The 20,142-nt window shown below is 30.7% G+C and overlaps 1 protein-coding gene across 1 annotated transcript in view; it reads left to right on the top strand.

The window, feature by feature from the left end:
* LOC127720487 (ski oncogene-like) overlaps positions 1–18,134 on the top strand; it is a 42,065-nt gene extending 23,931 nt beyond the window's left edge. The window contains exon 7 of the mRNA XM_052227073.1: positions 12,398–18,134. Within this exon, the coding sequence (XP_052083033.1) occupies positions 12,398–12,637 (240 nt within the window). The 3' untranslated portion in view covers positions 12,638–18,134. The remainder of the gene's footprint in view (positions 1–12,397) is intronic.
* Positions 18,135–20,142: the final 2,008 nt, after the last annotated feature.

Below are 20,142 nucleotides of genomic sequence, written 5' to 3'. Positions count from 1 at the left end.
AGTGTTACGTTGTCATGAAGATATATATATTTAAATTTTTGAACATTTTTACAATAACAACACTTAAGAATCACAATAGGAAGTTGTTAATAATAGACTGGTGTTCCTCATCTGTCCTTAAATTAAATCGTTCAGTGACCTGAAATGATTACTGGTGACATCATCCGTTAATAAGGGGTTCTTATTCGGTCAATAACAGTAAAGTAAAAGATTAGTTTGTTAAATATTGTATGCCTTAAAAAATTTTAAAAATTACAAGTGATAGAGTACATACTTTTTTCACCAGTCTCCCTTTTTCCGAATAAAATCAGAATTTTCAATTTTCCCTTTGTTTTGAGTTAATTTGACCTGATGACAGAATTTGTTTAGTTGCATGCATTTCTGAAATAAATTTCATAAAAATAAGATCAATGATTAAATGTATTGAATGTTGAGTTTTTAATGTTCAATAATCGTTTTAATGCATGTAAATGAATACGATAAAACACTAAAAGCTCGTATGAAAATGGTTATCTGTTCACCACATTTTTAGACATCTGTGCTTCAGAATCCTAACATCTTCAAATATATAAAAAGGATGGGATGGAATTTGTAAAAAAAACTTTTGTTATATCACCAAGAAATAGGTTTCTAGATCAGTAACTGCTAGGCTATTACACTAGTTAATTTGCTTCGTGGCACTAGAGGACCCCCAACTGTGATCCTAGGTAAGGTAATGAATATGAACATCTTACTCTAATGAACTTAAATAAATTGATCACATAGTTACAATCCATCATAACCTGCAATATTGCCTGATCAGCAATTTGTTAAGTTCTCTGTCTGCTTGCTTATTTCTGATATGATTGATTGATTGTTTGTGTTTAATGCCACTTCAGCACTCTTGGCTATTTCATGTTGAAGGAAACCACAGAGTATCAGGAGAGAACCATTGAACTTCAGCATGAAAACTAGCAATCATAGTCAATTCAGATCAAGGCCCCCTTATTACTGATACATGCACTTTTATTACTGGTAATGGGACCTTTGAGTAAAAGGATATTTTGTCCAATAAAAATATTTGCAAAGATGCTTTTTCTTTTGATTTGCATTGTTGGTTAAAGCTAAAAATATCTCCATTTATTCATATTTACATGAGAGATAGACAAATCCATTAAAATAATATAGAGAATCATGCAAGCATGGCAGAGGGTTAACATAGAGATTACTTTTAAAAAATATAAACCTGCATTCACGGACACATGACCTGATTTCTTTAAAAAAGAGAAAAATTTAATTCTAAATGATGTTTATGTCAGCTGATGAAAGAAATAATGATTTAACTTATTAAATGTGGAGATTATGTATCCACCTGAGGTATCCACACTGCATGCTGAGAGTAGAAACAGTTTGAAGTGATATATTTTGAGAGTAGAAATAGTTTGAAGTGATACAAATGTTATGTAACTTATACACAATGCTTATTACCACAAAACACAGATCAAGTTTGAATTTTGGTGGCCTCACTTTTACTGTTCTAGAGTTATGCCCCTTTACAAATTGAAAAATTGCCGAATTTTTTCGTTTCCATTCTCTAACTTTAGTTTGCCTCAAGTAGATGTTATGAAACTAAATATATGCAATGCTTATTACCACAAAACATGGATCAAGTTTTAATTTTGGTGGCCTCACTTTTACTGTTCTAGAGTTTTGCCCCTTTACGGATGTAAAAATTGCCGAATTTTTTGTTTTTGTTCTCTTACTTGAGTTTGCCTCAAGCAAATGTAATGAAACTTATACACAAGCTTATTACCACAAAACACAGATTTAGTTCAAATTTAGGTAGTGTCACTTTTACCGTTGTTGAGTTATATCTCTTCATAATCTTATATGTAGTGGGGGCATCATCTGTGTGTAATGGACACATTCCCCATTTATTTTATATTAAATTTCATAAGTTTATAGGCATGCCAAGCTGTTCATTACTTATCTTATTAATTAATTAAACATGTTCTGTTAAACTCAAGTGTGACTTTGTAATATATTATTAAAAGGAGCAATGAACTTGACACTGCCAGCTGGCTCCATTGAGTATGGTTGTGGGTGGGGTTAAGAAAAGGGGGTCACATCAAGTATACAAGGACATTATGGTTTTTGCTGGAAGACCTTTTTAAAGAAAATCATAATTTTATTAAACGGCCTGCGAAAAATCTTGTTTATTTAAAAGATAAACTTTTATACTGAAAATTTACTGGCGTGTAAAATCTGTATATATATAGGTAAAGCATACCCAAATGTTCCTCTTGTCTGTGTAAAATTTGCTAGTTTTTGTATTGTTCAGTCTGTCTTATTGTTGTTATCAGGATTGATGTGTCACTTATTTATCAAGTACTGGTTGACCTATGATTTGGTCTATGTCTTTTGTATAGGTTGTTTTCAGAAGCAGGATTTAAAACATATGTACATAACAAGCTGGATGATTTATGTTGTTATGAAAGATGTATGTTTCCATAAAAGGATTTCTTGATGTTTATTGTCATTTTTTATGGTAATAAGCAACGAAAATAATACATTGTAGTTGTTTGAGTGTTAAATGGTTCGTCTTTAAGATATATATTTATAAACAAAAAGTTTATATCTGTCCATGTTTCTATTTCCTATAGGTCAGAATTAAGATATAGACAAAATATTTAAAGGCGTTTCTGATCGGATACTTAAGAACAATAGGATGCTGTTAGGATTTTTGTTATTACATTTTTTTTGTTCTGAAAAATGAAACACTTAATAGGTTCTTGATTTAATTCTGTGTTATTCGGGCCTAGCAAATTTAATGAGGTCAGAATATTTATTTCCATCTTAAAGGCAGCAAGATTATGTATTTTCTCTCAGACTCCTCCTCCTCCCCTAAAATCAAATGGTCTTACCCTTCTAGTAATTAAACTTTTATGATACAGGTCACTTTTTTGTAGGATTCATGAATTTCTTCAAACAAAAAGAGCAGTAAAAGTAAAGTCCATAATTTGATTCTTTTGAAATACAAAATATACTGGTAATAGCATAATAATCAGGTTGGTAATTGTCCCAAGAAGGGTTAAAATTGCAAGAGAAATTGTAAGACATAGTTTTGACTGTAGTTATGCTTTTTTGGTGTTTTCAAATAATTAATTGATGTAGTTGAACAAAATAAAATATTATTTGGGTAATCTTTGCAAGAAAATGGCAACAGTTGAATACATTTTAAACTAAAATATGTTGTATGAATGAAAAAAATCCATTTAGAAGAACTACATATGTATATGTTTTCAAGCTCAGACATTTCCTTCTCAGTTCTTGTTCTTTTTTTAAACACAAACTGGCAGAAGAACCTATTATGGTTAACCACAATTTCTCCTATCATTCATGAACTTCAAAGGAACAAATACCAAGCAACTAAAGTAGCCAGAGTAACCATGTATTGGTCTAGACATGTAAATACTGATCCCCATTGGTCACCCCTGACTGGTCTCCTTATCTACATAGTAGTAAAATGTTGTTTATATATTATCAAGGCCATTTACCTGTGTATCTTGCCAGAAACAACACCTGTGTAGAATATTTGTGGAATCTGTAACAAAATTACTATCATTGTTGAATTCTTTGTTACCCCTCAAGCTCATGACTGCATTTTGAACATGTAAAAAGCATAATCACATGTGCATGTACTAGGCCAAATAAAAAAACATACTTGTGGATCTTGTTTCCGAAGGGTAAAAGTGGGGTCTGTAGATTAGATAATTTATCTGATTTATTTCAAATACGGTACTGCAGAGATAAGAAAATAACGATATTAAAAAATTTTAGGGCAAAGGCTTATGTGAACTGTCCTCTTTTATAACTGAAATTTGGTAATTTGCTCAAAACCTTTTTTTTTTTGCTAATTCAAGGAATAAATAGATTCACATTCAAATCTTAATAGCTGTCAGACATCTCTCTCTAGCTTAGATTTCCTTATCCTGTTTTTGACAAGTTTTATATATTATTTACCTTGTTCATTTCCTATATGCATGAAAATTTTGCAGTCAATCAAAATTTGAAATGACAAGGAAATAAAGTTAGATATGAAATCATATTAATCATGGGCAATTTTAAGGAAAAAAATCATGTCTATAGCTTGATCCTATCCCTATTTTAAGGTTTAAAATATATTGGTACATCATGGCTAAAAAGCAATCATTTGATTAAAATGTATGATATTCATACATCCTCTAATAAATACCTCTTAAGGTATTGTGGATTTCTTTCATTTTTGTGGTAACCAATTTTCATGGGTTGATAAAAAAAAATGTATTTTCATGGATATTTTATTTCATGGTTTTGTAAAAGTTTGTATAAAAGCCTATAGAAAATTTAGATTTCTTTGAACATTTCAATTCATTGTTTCCCTTTACCCTCAAAATTAACGAAAATTAAGTACTTCAGAGATTAATATTTTAAAGTTTTATGTGCAGAAAATAAGTAGTTGATCAGTTGTCTCTAGCTACTATTTTGAAAGTAACTCATAAATTCTTAGGTTCAATCCACCATTTTCTACATAAGAAAATGCCTGTACCAAGTCAGGAATATGACAGTTGTTATCCATTCGTTTGATGTGTTTGAACTTTTGATTTTGCCATTTAATTGGGGACTTTCCTTTCCTGAATTTTCCTCGGAGTTCAGTATTTTTGTGATTTTACTTTTTCTTGGGATACATTCAAGGGGATATGAGAATTAGAAACAAAATGTACCAATAATTATAAAATAGGTAGTGTACATGTGCATTTGTAAGAAGTAGTATGTTTATTAGATGAAATATGTGTTTATTAGATGAAATACGACAATACGGTAACATTTTTAATGCTGTGGTTCCACAATGGTTGTTTGACAAGGTCTGTCTGACATATATGTATATTAATTTTTAAATCTATATTAAATTCTTTTATTTGTATACTTTTAATGATTAGCCCTCTTACATATTTATAGAAAGAATTTTAATAAGCTTTGAGTTCATATGGAGAGGGGTCAATCTGCTTAAGTTTTTTAAACTGGAAAAACGACAATTTACGACCTGAATGCACTGTTTTATTGTATTCATGAATGAAATGAAATACATGTACTAATTAAAACATCAATGAGGCTGCAATTCAATAACACCAAGTTGAAAAAGGCATAGAGTCCTCTGCATATGGGTCTCAATAATGGTTGAGCTTCTAAGCCATCTGGCATCCTAATACTCCCACGAGTCTGTTGTCCATGACCTATCATCATAATTTGTCCATCTGTTACTTTTATATGTTATCATCACTTGCAATATAATATGTAAATCTCTGAAATTTTTTTATATGTCCTAAATTTATTTTTTATTGGATTTATCATCTGTCCAATGTATTACATTACTGCTTCATTAAGTGAAATGAATGAAAATTATCCACACACAAAAACTAAATATAGAGACTGAAGATGTTGTATGCAACAAGGAAAAGTTCTACTCAAAAGCTTCAATGTTAAGACTATAATTTAGTATTTTGTCACCAATTTGTTGAAGGTCATTTGGTGACCTATAGTTGCATTTGGTAGATAGTTTTCTCATTGACAATCATACCATAATATTTCAATGAAATTACATTCATGTGGCCTAAATTGATTAGGCGGAACATAATCATGTAAAGACTGACCAGGGTATTATAAGATTAGCTTGACCAAGAGAGTAATCAGATTATTTCCTTATGTCAGATTAACCTATAATGTATCCTGGCTGTACTATGCTTGGTATAGACATAATAAATTATTGTTAATCTTTGTGTATTTATACATCAAAGATCAAAAGATTCATCTTAAGAAGGATGTATATTTTTTATAGTACAAGATAAAGAAGTCAAGATTATCTACAGGATTAACTAACATGAATTACTAGCTTGTCAGACAGATTAATTCAATAAAATAGCATCCTCATAGGTTTAATTGACTGTTTTCACAATAAATATGAAATATATGATAATTTTTTTTCTGCACTGAACAAGATGTTTATGACAGGGTTTTTGGAAAAAATTTAAATATTAAAAAAAAAAAAACACAACTTTTGGCAATAAAATTTTCTCCCATTTTGATCTCTCTCGTTTATTGAATGGGATCTTTTTTTAAGCACTGATCAAGAAGTTTATGACTGTTTTGGGAATAATTAGAATTTTGATTTTTTAGTCATGAATAATTCTCCCAGTTGGACCCCCTTCTTTTATTGTATAATCAAATAGTCACCAGTTGCATCATCAATAGACAGAAAATTATTATTGATTTATAGTCCTCTGCATTTATAGGTGATCAGCAGAATCTTGGATTTTCCATAAAATTGCAAATTAGGCTAGTCTGAGTATTGATTTTTGTCCTTTGTATATGAATGAGTGGGTGGGGTAGAGAGTCATGGTGGTGGTGATGAAAAGCAGCTAAAATTGAGCATCCAGCTTTTATACTTTGATCAATGAAAAATGGATGTTAATTATTTTTTAAAGTTTTTAATTGACTAGAAAAACTAAAATGATTTTTTTGTTATTGTTATGTCTGTTTTGAGGAGGAGGGAAGAATTATAATTGAAAATTGATGATTATGGGTTTTATTTTTGTATTTTCTATGATGATTGTGCGATATTGTAAAAAAAAAATCTAAAGAAATTGGGATTGGCCAGAATTTGGTAAACAAATAATTATTTTTATTTTCGTACAAAAAGATGCCAAGGGCAGTACAACCCACAGAAATTATTATCTTTATAAAAAGGCTTCATTCCACAATAAATCTGGAATTATAAAAGAAGTGATTAGGACAGTTAAACCCATAGAAATGATTATCCTTATAAAATGACTTAATTCCACAATAAATCTGACACAAGTGCTGGTTTTACTGTAGAAGCTTTAAGTTGTCTATTCTGTAATTAGTTAGGTCTATATTGTAATTAGTTGGCAGGTGGTTCCCCTTGTCACGATTTGTTCTATTTTTGATAGTAAATGAAGGAACCAGCAGCTTATATTAATTTATTGCAGCCAAGAAAATATCTGACATAACTTTTTAAGTTAAAATAAGGTTCCAGTGGGGGGAAACAATTAAAAATAAAATTTGTATAAAAGGATTGTAGAATAGTAAGTTGTTCAATTTATTAGTTATATACAGTTTTGGAGTCTGGATTATTCATATATAAATCTAAGTGTATTATGAAATTACACTTTTTTAATGTAAGGTTAAACAATTTAGAATTTGTTTTTTTAAAAATTTTGTCCTGGAAACCAAAAATTAATATTGGAAATCCCAAGTATTGAAGAACCCAAAAAGTGTGTTTAAACTTTACACCATCTTTCCATTATTGCTAAAAAATTTTTGTTTCATTGAGATTTATTGTTATAGATTGTTGATCACAGCCATTTTGCCAATTTTTAAAGTCGATTCTCCATTTTGCTATCCCTATCATTTAATTTACTAAAAAACTAAGTTACCCAATGCACTTTAAAGTTGGGTGACTCAGAAAGATTGTATAAGAGTTATGAATTATTAATGTGGCAGACCACTGGAGCCAAGGCTATTAAATTCCACAACTATAAGACTGGTAACCTTTTGGAAGTCAAATTGATTAGATAAATTGTAATTGACACTGGGTCACTGTCAGGTTTTTCTGAAGTTTTTTTAGTTGATCTTGCATTGGCAATTTGCAATATATTTTGTTTTTTTTCTGAGTATCAAAGCCATTGATTGCCCTTTTGACTGGCATTACAAAAGTTGGATGAATCAGAAAGGAAGAAAATGCTTTGACAAAGTGTTGCCTCCTTTAGTATCAAAGTTCATTGGGGAATTGATAATGTCTTTTCCTCCCCTGTAAAATGATAGATACTGTTTTAAGTCTTTGATGACTCAGAAGTACTCAAAATAAAATTGTTTATGCAATATTGATATACACTAGAAATAAATTGTCAATAATATATTGAATTTCCTGGAATATATTTGTTTTTATTAACTTGATAGGAATACAAATAAGGAGATTGGATATGATGCAGCCTATGAGGCTGAAATACCAAAGATGTAAACAACTACAGGTCAACCATGTGGCCTTCAACAATGAGCAAAACCAATTCCATATAGTATTGGGTTTAAAATGCATAGATTGAATATCATTTTAAAGTTACATCTTATTTCTTTGGATAGGGTCATGGCAACCAAATAGTTTATGCATGTATAAACCTGTTTCATGTTGTTACAAGTATTAATATTCCTAGGCAGGCGAAATAGTTTTGTTAGCTTTCATAAAATATTTGATAAGGGCATTTTTCAGTGCATCTTATTGAAATTATAAGTAATAAAGGTTATTTACTGATGTATCAGGATTTGGATGGGGGGTCCCTCATTTCTCTATTCTTTATATTGTTGACCTATTTGTCTCTATTCTTTATATTTTTGACCTATTTGTCTCTATTCTTTATTTTTTTGTCCTTTATTCTTGACTTTTTGCCTATCATTCTCTATTCAGTTAACCCCATCTAGGCCCTCATGTTGCCAACTTGGCTTTTCAATCACAAACTTACCTATAGTCATTTTCTTTTTTTCAGTTTTAAGTGAGTCTGCCGAATTTTACACATCAATAAACTACTTCTAAATAGACTTCATTACTAATAAAACAAGCTTAAATAAAGTACACATTGTTAATGTGAATAAATTATTCAAATTTGCTATGGGTTGACTGACCATGCAGACAATTGGATGCCATCCAGGCAGACAGACTCCCTACCAACATTCCAACAAACTTTCAGCACATTTACACATCGTTTTTTGTACAATAGCATGCTTTTATACATTATATATTAAGTTATATGCAATTAAATGTAAACATTGTACTAAATGTGTTTTATGTTAAGAACATTTGGCATGTGTATAAATCTGTCATGTTTATCAACTTGATGCCAAATTTTCCCCTAAATTGAGTTTTAAAAAACATGTTATGTCTTAAAATAATCCTGACAATTTAATTGGGAGTTTATGAATTTATGACATAGAGAAGAAGTATTAAAAGATAGATGAAATAATGGAATAAAGTAAAGAATGTTATGGATATGGTTTATATGAATTCACTTATAATTTGTCTCTATTCTTTATTTTTTGGTCCTTTATGTTTCACTTTTTGCCTATTATTCTCTATTCTGTTAACCCCAACTAGACCCTCATGTTGCCAACTTGGCTTTGTACTCACAAAGTATACATTATTGTTTAGGGGCCAGTTGAAGCCTGTCTTCCAGATGCGAGATTTTCTCGCTGTGTTGAAGACCCATTGGTGGCCTTGGGCTGTTTTTCTGCTCTTTGGTCGGGTTTTTGTCTCTAAGAAGCATTCCCCAGTTTCCATTTTCAATTTTATGACAAAATCTCTACACATATTAAAAAAAAACCATTATAAAGCATCAACATATATTTCTGTTTTTCATCTCAAAGTTGCAGTGAGGTGTAGATTAAATGAAAAACATACTTTGTAATTATTTTTTTCTATTTATTACATTTTTCAATGTTTATGCTTCAAAAAATTCTGTTTTGATAATAATGTCATGGTATACTTTTTTCATCAGCCATCTGTCCAGTCCTTAACTGCTATTTTGAACCGTGGTGTAGAAGATTTTTTATTGTCTAATAGTTAGTCAAAAAGATAGTCAGTCTCCCCTTTCATATGTTATTTTCAATCATTTTTTGGGGGGCAAAAAAAAAGGGGGTGAAAAAATATAGTTTTGCCTCTTCCTCTTTCCCCTGGTTACTTCATCCATGTTATGAGACTGGGGTAAAGAATATAAATTGGAGCAATATAAGTATATATAAGGTAATATTTTTATACCAATATAATGTCAAATGGCAAAAAACTGCAGCCGAATAATATTTTTTTCTTTTGCTGATATTGCAAATTCTTGGCAAATCATCTTGCTAATTTGATAAATTTTTTGTTTTGATGAACCGTGAATGACTTCCCACCAGTCAATATGAGAGACACTTATTTCTTTTCAACTGATAACTAATTTAACAGTTTATTGACACTGCCAATGAACTTGAAACACAAGATTTCATTTACATGCATTTGCAGCAATTTTCAAAATTAGTTTGACTCCAAAGTAGTATTTTTGTATTAACATGACAGCTTACTGACATCAAATGAAGAATTAATTTGACCTGAAACTGTAATACTGCTTTTGAAATTTCGGAAAATCCTGACTTTGATTGTCGATATTGATTCTCGTGTCTGACATTTTCCCGTTGGAAATTAAAAAAAAAGTTCATCATCCTACATTTTACTGGGAAAACCCAGACATATTAATCGCAAAAGGCAGAAAAAAACAACTGCAACCTCCACAGAGAAATGAGGTTTGGGGGTTTATGTTTAACAAGGAAAATATTTCTTTTCTTTAACAGATATGTATCCCTGGATACTGATAAGTTTTATGTTTCTACTATAAAAATTTAGAGAAAAAAAATAATACAATGTATTGGTTTTTTAGTTTTCTCAACAGGATTTTTTTATAGCACTGTGGTTAGCATGTGGTCTCAGACTGAATCATATTTGGCATTGCGATGTGATGAATTGTTTGTACTGCAATGTTTGATATATTTGAATAAATAAAATTTGACAAAATAATAATGCATTCTCATAAAAAAAATACCAAAAAGTTATACAATGTATTGGTTTTTTAAGAATGTCAATCAAAAATTGGCATTCTTTAAAATCATTTCCAAAAATTTCAACAAAAAAATAATAAATATCCTCAATATATTTTTTTTTTGTATTTGACATTCTTAAAAAACCAATAAATTATAAAACCATTTGAAAATATGCATTCTATCAAAAAAAATACCAAAAAGTTATACAATGTATTGTTTTTATACGCCTGTTTACGGGACGTATTATGGTATACCGTTGACCGTCTGTCCATCCGTCTGTCTGTCCGTCCGTCCTTCGTCAACATGTCGGACATTAATTCAAAAACGCTTTACCCAATATGCATGAAACTTTAGTTAATTGTTTATATCTATTGACGTGAGCTCCCTTTCGTTTTTTATAAATTTCGGATTTACTGTTTCCAAGTTTTGGGGTTTTATTCATTAAAAAAGGGGGGATTTTCCAGTATTCGGACAATAACTCAAAAACAGTTTCACTAATTTGCATGAAACTTTTGTGAATTGTTTATATCTATTGACGTGAGCTCCCTTTCGTTTTTTATAAATTTGGGATTTACCGTTTGCGAGTTTTGGGGTTTTATTCATTAAAAAAGGGGGGATTTTCCAGTTTTCAGACAATAACTCAAAAACAATTTCACCAATTTGCAAGAAACTTTGATGAATTGTTTATTTTTATCGACATGAGCTCCCTTTTGATTTTTATAAATTTTAGACTATACGTTTGCGATTTATGGGGTTTTACAAAAAGGGGGATTTTCCAGTTTTCGGAAAATAACTCATAAATGCTTTCAGCATTTTTTATGAAACTTTGGTCAATTGTTTATATCTATTTTTGTAAGCTCCCTTTTGATTTTTATAAATTTTCGAATTTAGGTTTCTGAGTTATAAGATTTAATTTTTTATAGTCTGACAACAGATTTACTAAGCATTGTGCAACAGCACAGTGTATTGCACAACAGCAAGAAATCTTTAATTGAATATAAATTCAATTCATATAACCAATTTCAAGTTCTTTGACTACATTTATTCAGAAACCTATAATATGTCAAATATTTAATTACAATCCAAATTCAGACCTGTATCAAGCTTGAATATTGTGTCCATTTTTGCCCCAACTGTTCTGGGTTGGACCTCTGCGGGTGTATACAGCTGCGCTCAGTGAAGCAGTTTATTGTAAGAATGTCATGTATTTGACTTTCTTAAAAAACAATAAATTGTATAACCCATTTACACGTATCCAAAGCATGCTTTCAAATATTTGAGTACACAATGTGCTTAATTTATTTATTCATGAAAGAAGTATATGATGTTATGATATTTTCAAACCTTCGCCATAAGTTTATTATTTTCTATTTAATTTCATAATTAAGAATTACAATCAAATAATGATTGGACCAATGAAACAAGGAAGTCCTAAACAGTACATGTGTAACATGTATTTCTTCTTAGAATAGAATAAGTTTTTAAAATTTCAACCTGGCTATGTTCAGGAATAAGTTTTTGGTTTTGCAATCCTCTTTCAAATTTTCAAAAGCTCTGTCCTTGGCAAAAATGTAATGATTTTCAACAGTTGTTTACTATTTTTTGGCCAAAGGGGAACAACTCAAAATTATAGTTGATTTTTACTTTTAACATCTTTACTTAATTCATGTTTTTGTTTTCTTCATCATTTTGTTATACTATATGCTGCAAGATATTGTATTCTATACTTCTTTTTTTGTAGACTTCGAAATATGTACAGATTAATGGAGAATTACAGACCCGTTTACATCAGTATGAACTTTTGTATGAACAAGTCCGACGTGATAACATGATATTACAAGATGAACTACAACGCTCTGGTGTCATGGTAACGGAACTATTGTCAAAACAAAGACGTTTTACTCTTCCAAATTCTCCACAGGTGTCGCCACGGAAATTGTCGCCGAACTATGACCAGGTCAAAAAAGAACGAGACACATGATGAAATTGCTTTTTGATAAATTATTGTTTAAATTTGCACGGTAGTTCTGTTGTTACAACACAAATGTGTGCCATCATAAAATATGTATCCCGGTAACAGTACAGTGCTCAGCTTGATAGCCAGTTGCCATAGAAACACAAATGCCGTTCATGGTTTCTGTAGAGGTTCCAAGTTGCACAGTATAGTGCATAGTGCTGAGAACGGCATCTTTTTTTCCCATTTGTAACTTGAAAAAAGACATTTGAAAAAAAAGGTTACACACGAAGTCTCCTAATTCCAAAACTTAAGAGGTAATATATAGTTTCAGAAGAACACGAGAGTTTTGACAATCAGAAATATTTTTTACAGATGTGAAATCTGAACGAAAAAATTTTCTGAATTAGAATTTATACCGTTTTTATAACTGTATAGTCACAAAGGGGCATTACTATTTGTTGTTCATTGAAGAAAAAAATGGAGACTTCTGTGCTTTTAAAGACTTACGTTTCTGAACAGACTATTGACAGAAAGTGCTGTGATGTAAGAAGTGCTGTGAGATCTTGTAAATATTGTTGTTAAACTGTTGTGCTATTATTAATTATTATTATTATATGGTAATTGTTGTGATGTTAGTTTTTTGGGGGCATGACAGGGGGATTTAAATATTTTTCTTCCCGGTCACATTGTATGTTCTCTAGTTCGGCCAGTAAGCACTGCAGCAACATATTGTTATATTTTGATTTTATTATTAATTTTAACCTTTTTTTACCCCATTTGTGCCCTTGTAATACAGATAGATACGATGTAATCATGATAGCAAAATATTTCAAATGTTTTATGCATACCTAACTGGAATATTAAAGTTGATAAAAAAAAATCGCAAATTTCGCTACAGTTTTCCTTTAATTTTTTTTTTAACTTATGACAATAATTTCATTAAAGAGTTGACAGTATATGGTTTTACCGTTGTTGTGTAACTGTTTCATTTTTGTCTGATAATACTAATTTCTTTTGAAATTTATCGTAGGTACTTTTTATCAGGTAATAGAAGTAAAATTCCTGCGACTCATTTCACAAAAATCTTGCGAGAAAGTAAGTTATGAACATTTCAGTATAACTTATGATCAGTTTTTGTTGTGCAAGATTTTTTTGTGAATAGAGGCTCAGGTCTTTGATCTATAAAGAAGAATCTTTGTTAATTTTAAATTTTTTGTCTGATACTGCAATTAGAAAAACAACGTTACCATTAGATTTTATTTTCATTTGTAAAGCTTGAAGAACAGAATATAATGGAGCATGGTTGTGATATGTGGCCTCTTAATTTAGCTAAAGTTGTGTGTACAATAATATAGGGCAAGGGACTTAATTCAAATTGAATGTTCCTTCAGTCACAGTTAATTGATATTTTATTTTCCCAAACATTTTTTAACTGTTGAAGAAAACAAAGATTTTATTACAGTTTGGTTTCATAGTGAATTTCTATTTTCAAGGTAAACATGCCATCGAAAAAATCCCAAAACAGTCCAAATAGGACATTAAAAAAAAAAAAGTGTTGGGGAAAATATGAATCAATTTACTGTCTCTGTAATTTTAATGTAGAGTTATAATGTTATCAAATGTTGAAACATATGCCTGTTTACATTTAATCACATGACTTATTTCATTGGTTTACATTTAATCACATGACTTATTGCATTGATGAATATTCAATAATATAGTGCTGCTGAAATGCCATTATAAGTGTATAGAATTTACTGTAAGCCTGTATGATGTTCCAGTGAGGCCAAAAAAAAATATAGTAGTGTTTCCTGCCTCCCTACCTACCCTACATTTTCATGCCTACCTTAAAACTTTTATGGACATATTTGGTTAAGCACTATTAAAGTCTAAACATAAAGTCCAGAATATTTCTCTATATAGTCTTGTGTAAAATATTTTAAAAAATAAAATCTTTTTACCTCCTATTTTCTTTTGCCAGGAGACAGGAAACAGAAAACAAGTATATATTTTTGTTTGGCCTGATTAGATTTCAGAATTCAATAAAACATTAGAGGGTTATCAAAGCACATTAGTTTAAGCATTGAAGATTGACTAAAGCAAGTGGTTCTCCTGTTTTGCACACTTTGTGTAGAATATGTTTTAAAAAAAAGATTGCATTTCCTGACTGAAGGGAACAGAAAAAAAATGAATAGGATGAAACTCCATAAATATGTAGACTAAAGGTAAATGATGCAACTTTTCATGTTTTTTTTTCGTTTGTTTGGTATCTCAGTTTCAATTTTGTACCAACACTGTTTTTCTAATATTTAATTGTTTTTATATAGTAAAAGCTCCAGTGTTAATATACATGGGATTTTTTTCAGGGGTATACAAACCTTACTTTTATCTTCCAAAATAAAACACTTGTGTAAAGGAAAATTAGCAATTGTGATAGACATTAAGGATTAGTATAGATGTGCTTAAATTGATTAATGAAAAATGTTTACAAACAAAAGAAAAATGGTGTTTTAGAAGTGAATATTTTTGTGTTCAATAATGGCATTGTTTCAAACATTTGTAATAAATTTGTAATTAAATGGCATTGGATGTAGTTTACGGGTGTCAGACTATCATGTATTTTTGTCCATTTTGGCGTTCCATAGAATCATTTATTTGCAGGTGCTATATTATGTCACATTTGTAATTACTTCATTTGTAAGAAATATAACGAGGTTTATGGAGTTGCCTCCCCTTGGCAGCATAACATCTTGTTGACTTGTTCATTACAAAGAACAACTGATTTTAAAGAATTGGATATCCATGCGGCACTTAAAATTATTATTGTTACTTCTCTCAGTGGCGTCCTTTGAGGTTTCATCACATAAATGGTGGGTTTAAACTACCAAAAAAGGGGGGTGGCGTCTGTAGGAATAGTAACCCTGGAAGAATAAAAGAAAACTAATATTCCATAATGGTATTGGCATTCTTAAATTATAAGTTAAAACTTAAGAACATTTTATGATTCAACAATTTCTGAAACAGAGAAATTTACCTTTTCACTCCCAATAACCTTAAACAACAAGTACCTTCTTAAATTTTTGTTTTTGTAATTGTCTATTATCTTGAAATATTCTGTAGAGCCAGACTTGGGTCTCTTGCATATGCTATTTAGGTCACTTTTGGAAGAATTATAAATTTGTACTGTAGTTGAAACTAGAAATTAAAACAGTTGTAAAAAGTAATGATACATGTTACAATTTCAAGTTGAAAGGGAAACATTCAAATCTATATTTTCTAAGGAACCATTGAGATAGAACAAGCTTTGATATGCAATTCATTGAGAACAGTTTATGTATCATACACTCTTTACCATAGACAGTCTAGTTTCATACAAAGAGTTAATTAAATGAGAATTTCATGTTCAAGAATAGGGTAAGTCCGGAATAATAAACTTCATCAGTATTCTATGTGGAAGATAGCTTATTACATTAAATAATGCTGGATTGAAAATTACAATAAAATGACATATATGTCAATATACATTTGTGAAAAAGAAAATACCAGTTTATGTATATTCTTGAGCATGCAGATTCTTTTTCTGCAGTTAAATTTGATTTTTATATTAATTTTTATTTGATGACGAATCACGTTTGAATTTACTTCGTACCAAGTATCACTTCTGTAGGTTAATATATTTTTGTTTATTAAAAGAGAAATGTAAAGGGTTAACTTGCTGAAGGCATATGATAACTCTGATTTCCACTGCCATGAAAAAAACACAAATTAAGAGAGTCAAATATAAGACAATTAAGACTTTTTAGCTCACCGGGGCCCAAAGGGCCCCATCTGAGCTTATGCCATCACTTGGCGTCCGTCGTCTGTCGTCGTCGTCTGTCGTAGTAAACTATTTAAATAATCTTCTCCTCTGAAACTACCTGGCCAAATACCTTCAAACTTTAACTAAATGTTCCTTAGGGTATCTAGTTTATAAATTTTATCCGAAGTTTTGATCCATCGACAAACATGGCCCCCATGGCTAAAAATAGAACATAGGGGTCAAATGCAGTTTTTGGCTTATATCTCAAAAACTAAAGCTTTTAGAGCAAATGTGACATATGGGGTAAAATTGTTCAATTGGTCAAGATCTATCAGCTCTGAAATTTTCAGACGAATCGAACAACCCATTGTTGGGTTGCTGCCACAGAATTGGTAGTTTTAACAAAATTTTGCAGTTTTTTGTTATTATTTTGAATATTATTATAGATATATATAAACTGTAAGCAGCAATAATGTTCAGCAAAGTAAGATCTAAAAAAAAGTTAATATGACCATAATTGTCAATTGACCCGTTAAGGAGTTATTGCCCTTTAAAGACAATTTTACACAATTTGTTCATCAAGTTTGCTAACATTTAAAAATCTTCTCCTCTGAAATACAGGTGAACGATTCAGGCTCTTGAGAGCCTCTTGTTATTTATATCTGAACAATATATTGAAAATCTTTGTATGAAATAAGTATCTATATGTAATGAGTAACAAATATTTTGTTTACATGGAAAATTTGATCAGGCAAAAATATAGATAAGACAGTTTTAGTTTTCTGATAGATTGGCAATATCTGTAATTTAGCAGAAATCTTCAAAATATATATATTAGTACATGATCAAATTTTTCATGTGTTTATGTAGTCATTTATCTAATAATGCAATGAAAATAACATCGGAGTCTTGTGATAAGAGTTATATTATGCAGGGACAAGATACACCTATCATTTGGTCTTTGGCTTTCTTGTTATGTCATGTAGGATATTTTGGGACAGTCCCTCAACAGAAAGTTGGGACTGCACCTGAATCTCACACTAAACAGTATCTTGTAATATGAAGCTGCTTGATGTAAATAGAAAATTACAAAACCGAAAAGTAAGACCTGGGAGGGGGTTGGGTGAAGGGCACTTAAATCATACGAGGAAGGGGTGCGCAGCCGAGACTGATACTTCCAGTACTCAAACCTTTTCAAATATTTTGAATATTACGAAATAATACACCCTGTCATATATTTTTTGGACAACTAATTGATGTATTACGCTATTTCAGACCAGTTTTTGAACGGCTAATCAAACATAAATATTAGTACTTACATTTCAAGTCTTCTGATTAGTTTCACACACTTATAATATAATCAAACAAGCTTATTACCTCAACCTTATATGTTTCATCTTAATTTCCCACTTTTGTCATATATAATGAAGCTTGAAATAGTGTCCTCTCAGGGCAGCTCAACCATACCCTTCAATTGATAGGTGGGAGGGGTAAAGCATTAACTATTGAAACTTAATATTAAGCTAATTTCAAGTAACAATTGTATAAGATTAAAAAAAACAACGAACAAAGCAAACGGTTTGATGATAGGTGTACCTTTTTTAACATAGGAGAAGAATAACATCATTTGTTTATATGCTCTGACCAAACTGAGTATTGTTATTGACATTGTTAAATTGATGTGCTTTAATGATTTTGAATAAATGTTTGTTTAGATTACAAGTTTTTTGTCTGATTTTGGATACAATATAAGAATAAGAAGATGTGGTATGATTGCAAATGAGACAACTCTCACCCAAGACAAAATGACAAATAAATTAGCAACTATATGTCATTTTACGGCCTTCAAAAATGAGCAAAACCTAAACCGCATAGCAATGTATAAAAAGGTCCCTAAATGATAAATGTATAAACAAGTCAATCGAGAAAAACAAAAGCCTGAATTATGCACAAAACAATGAACAAAAAACAAAAATGATATACAGCAACAAACAACAACCACTGAATTAAAGGCTCCTGATGGACATGCACAAACAGAATGTGGGGTCGTTAAACATGTTTGCAGGCACACCAATCCTCCCCAAACCTGGGACAGTGTTGTAACAGCACAACATTAGAACAACTAAAAATCAGTTGAAAATGGTGTATCGGATCAATACAAAGCACAAAATCACAAAAGACACAAAGTGCAGATCTGAGAGTACTCCCAGTTATTAGAGGATAGCTTAAAGCCAATAACAATAAGAAAAAAAATCATGTATCTTAGACTAAAATATCAATCTGTATACATCCATATTATGCTTTGTAGTGCTGGTATTGTTTATCTTGTATAACCACAATTTTTCTGAAGGCTGATTTAAATGAACAAGAAGACTGAAAAATGTTTTCCATTTCTACATCTGTTTTCAAAGGTCATATCTTTTATACTGTGGATTATTTGTGGAGTTTAAATCTTCTTTGATTTTAGAATCTAAGTGAACTATGAATTCAATTATTATGCCCCCATTGCAGCTGAGGGGGCATTAAGTGTTACCCTTGTCCGTCTGTACGTCCCAAAATTATTTTCCGTTCTCATACTTTAGTTTGCCTCAATCAAATGTAATGAAACTTATACACAATGCTTATTACCACAAAACACAGATCAAGTTTGAATTTGGGTGGCGTCACTTTTACCAATCTAGAGTTATGCCCCATTACTAAAGGAAAAATTGCTGAATTTTTCGTTTCCGTTCTCTAACTTAAGTTTGCCTCAACCAAATGTTATGAAACTTATACACAATGATTATTACCACAAAAACTCAGATCAAGTTCGAATTTGGGTGGCGTCACTTTTACTTTTCTCGAGTAATTTCCCTTTATAACGTTATATACAAGCGGGAGCATCATCCCTGTCCCATGGACACATTCTCCATTTATTCCATGAGATATCAATTTCCTATAGTCGTGTATGTAGAATTTGTCAAAACCACAAATTACAATATCAACAAATCCAATCTTTCCCCTTCCACGACAATAAGAGCATTCACAGTAACAGCATAAATTCTTTTTAAAAAAATTAAAATCCGAAAGAAGTTGTCCGAACTATCATTTATTTCTCAAGAAACAACTAATTTTTCTGTTCTTTACCTTCAATTACACAATTTATTCAGCTAATATGTCAGTGGTTCTCATTATCAACTTATTTCATATTAGATATGGTACCTTTGTGTAATTTAATGGCATTCAGTCAGTTGGTCCTAGAAGTTAATTCAAAGGGTGAAAGTATTAAATATTGCCTCCTAATAAAAATCTACATTTTCCGTCCGGTAGAGTATGAGCGAACTTGAGAAATGTCTGAAGTATTTTTATATAGCGCATTATCCATCCTAATATGTAGGAGTGCGCCGATGTACGGAACGGCGATTCATACCTGTAGTAATGGGAGATATTATGCAAACAATTGTGCAAATCGTGATACAAGCATGGAATTTAGTATAAAGGTTAATTAAATGTTAATTTAAAAATAAAAGCTGTTGGCAATATTTTTTTTAATTATTTTTTCAAGATGACCACCCCTCATTTTGCAAATGGCATCAGTTCAAATTGGCTACATTTCGTGAATCCTTTGAAAGCTGTGTTGAAGGTATAATCAAATGTAAATGTTGATAGAAACGTAACTTACAGTTCAGAAAGTACGATGAGACAATGCATTAATGAAGATAAAATGTAACTTCCGTTTCCAAAATGGCGA

The sequence above is a fragment of the Mytilus californianus genome, unplaced genomic scaffold (genome assembly GCF_021869535.1).
Source record: "Mytilus californianus isolate M0D057914Y unplaced genomic scaffold, xbMytCali1.0.p SCAF_11, whole genome shotgun sequence".
Taxonomy (NCBI): domain Eukaryota; kingdom Metazoa; phylum Mollusca; class Bivalvia; order Mytilida; family Mytilidae; genus Mytilus; species Mytilus californianus.
Note: the sequence above shows the minus strand (reverse complement) of the source record. Positions and strands in the feature narration are given on the sequence as shown.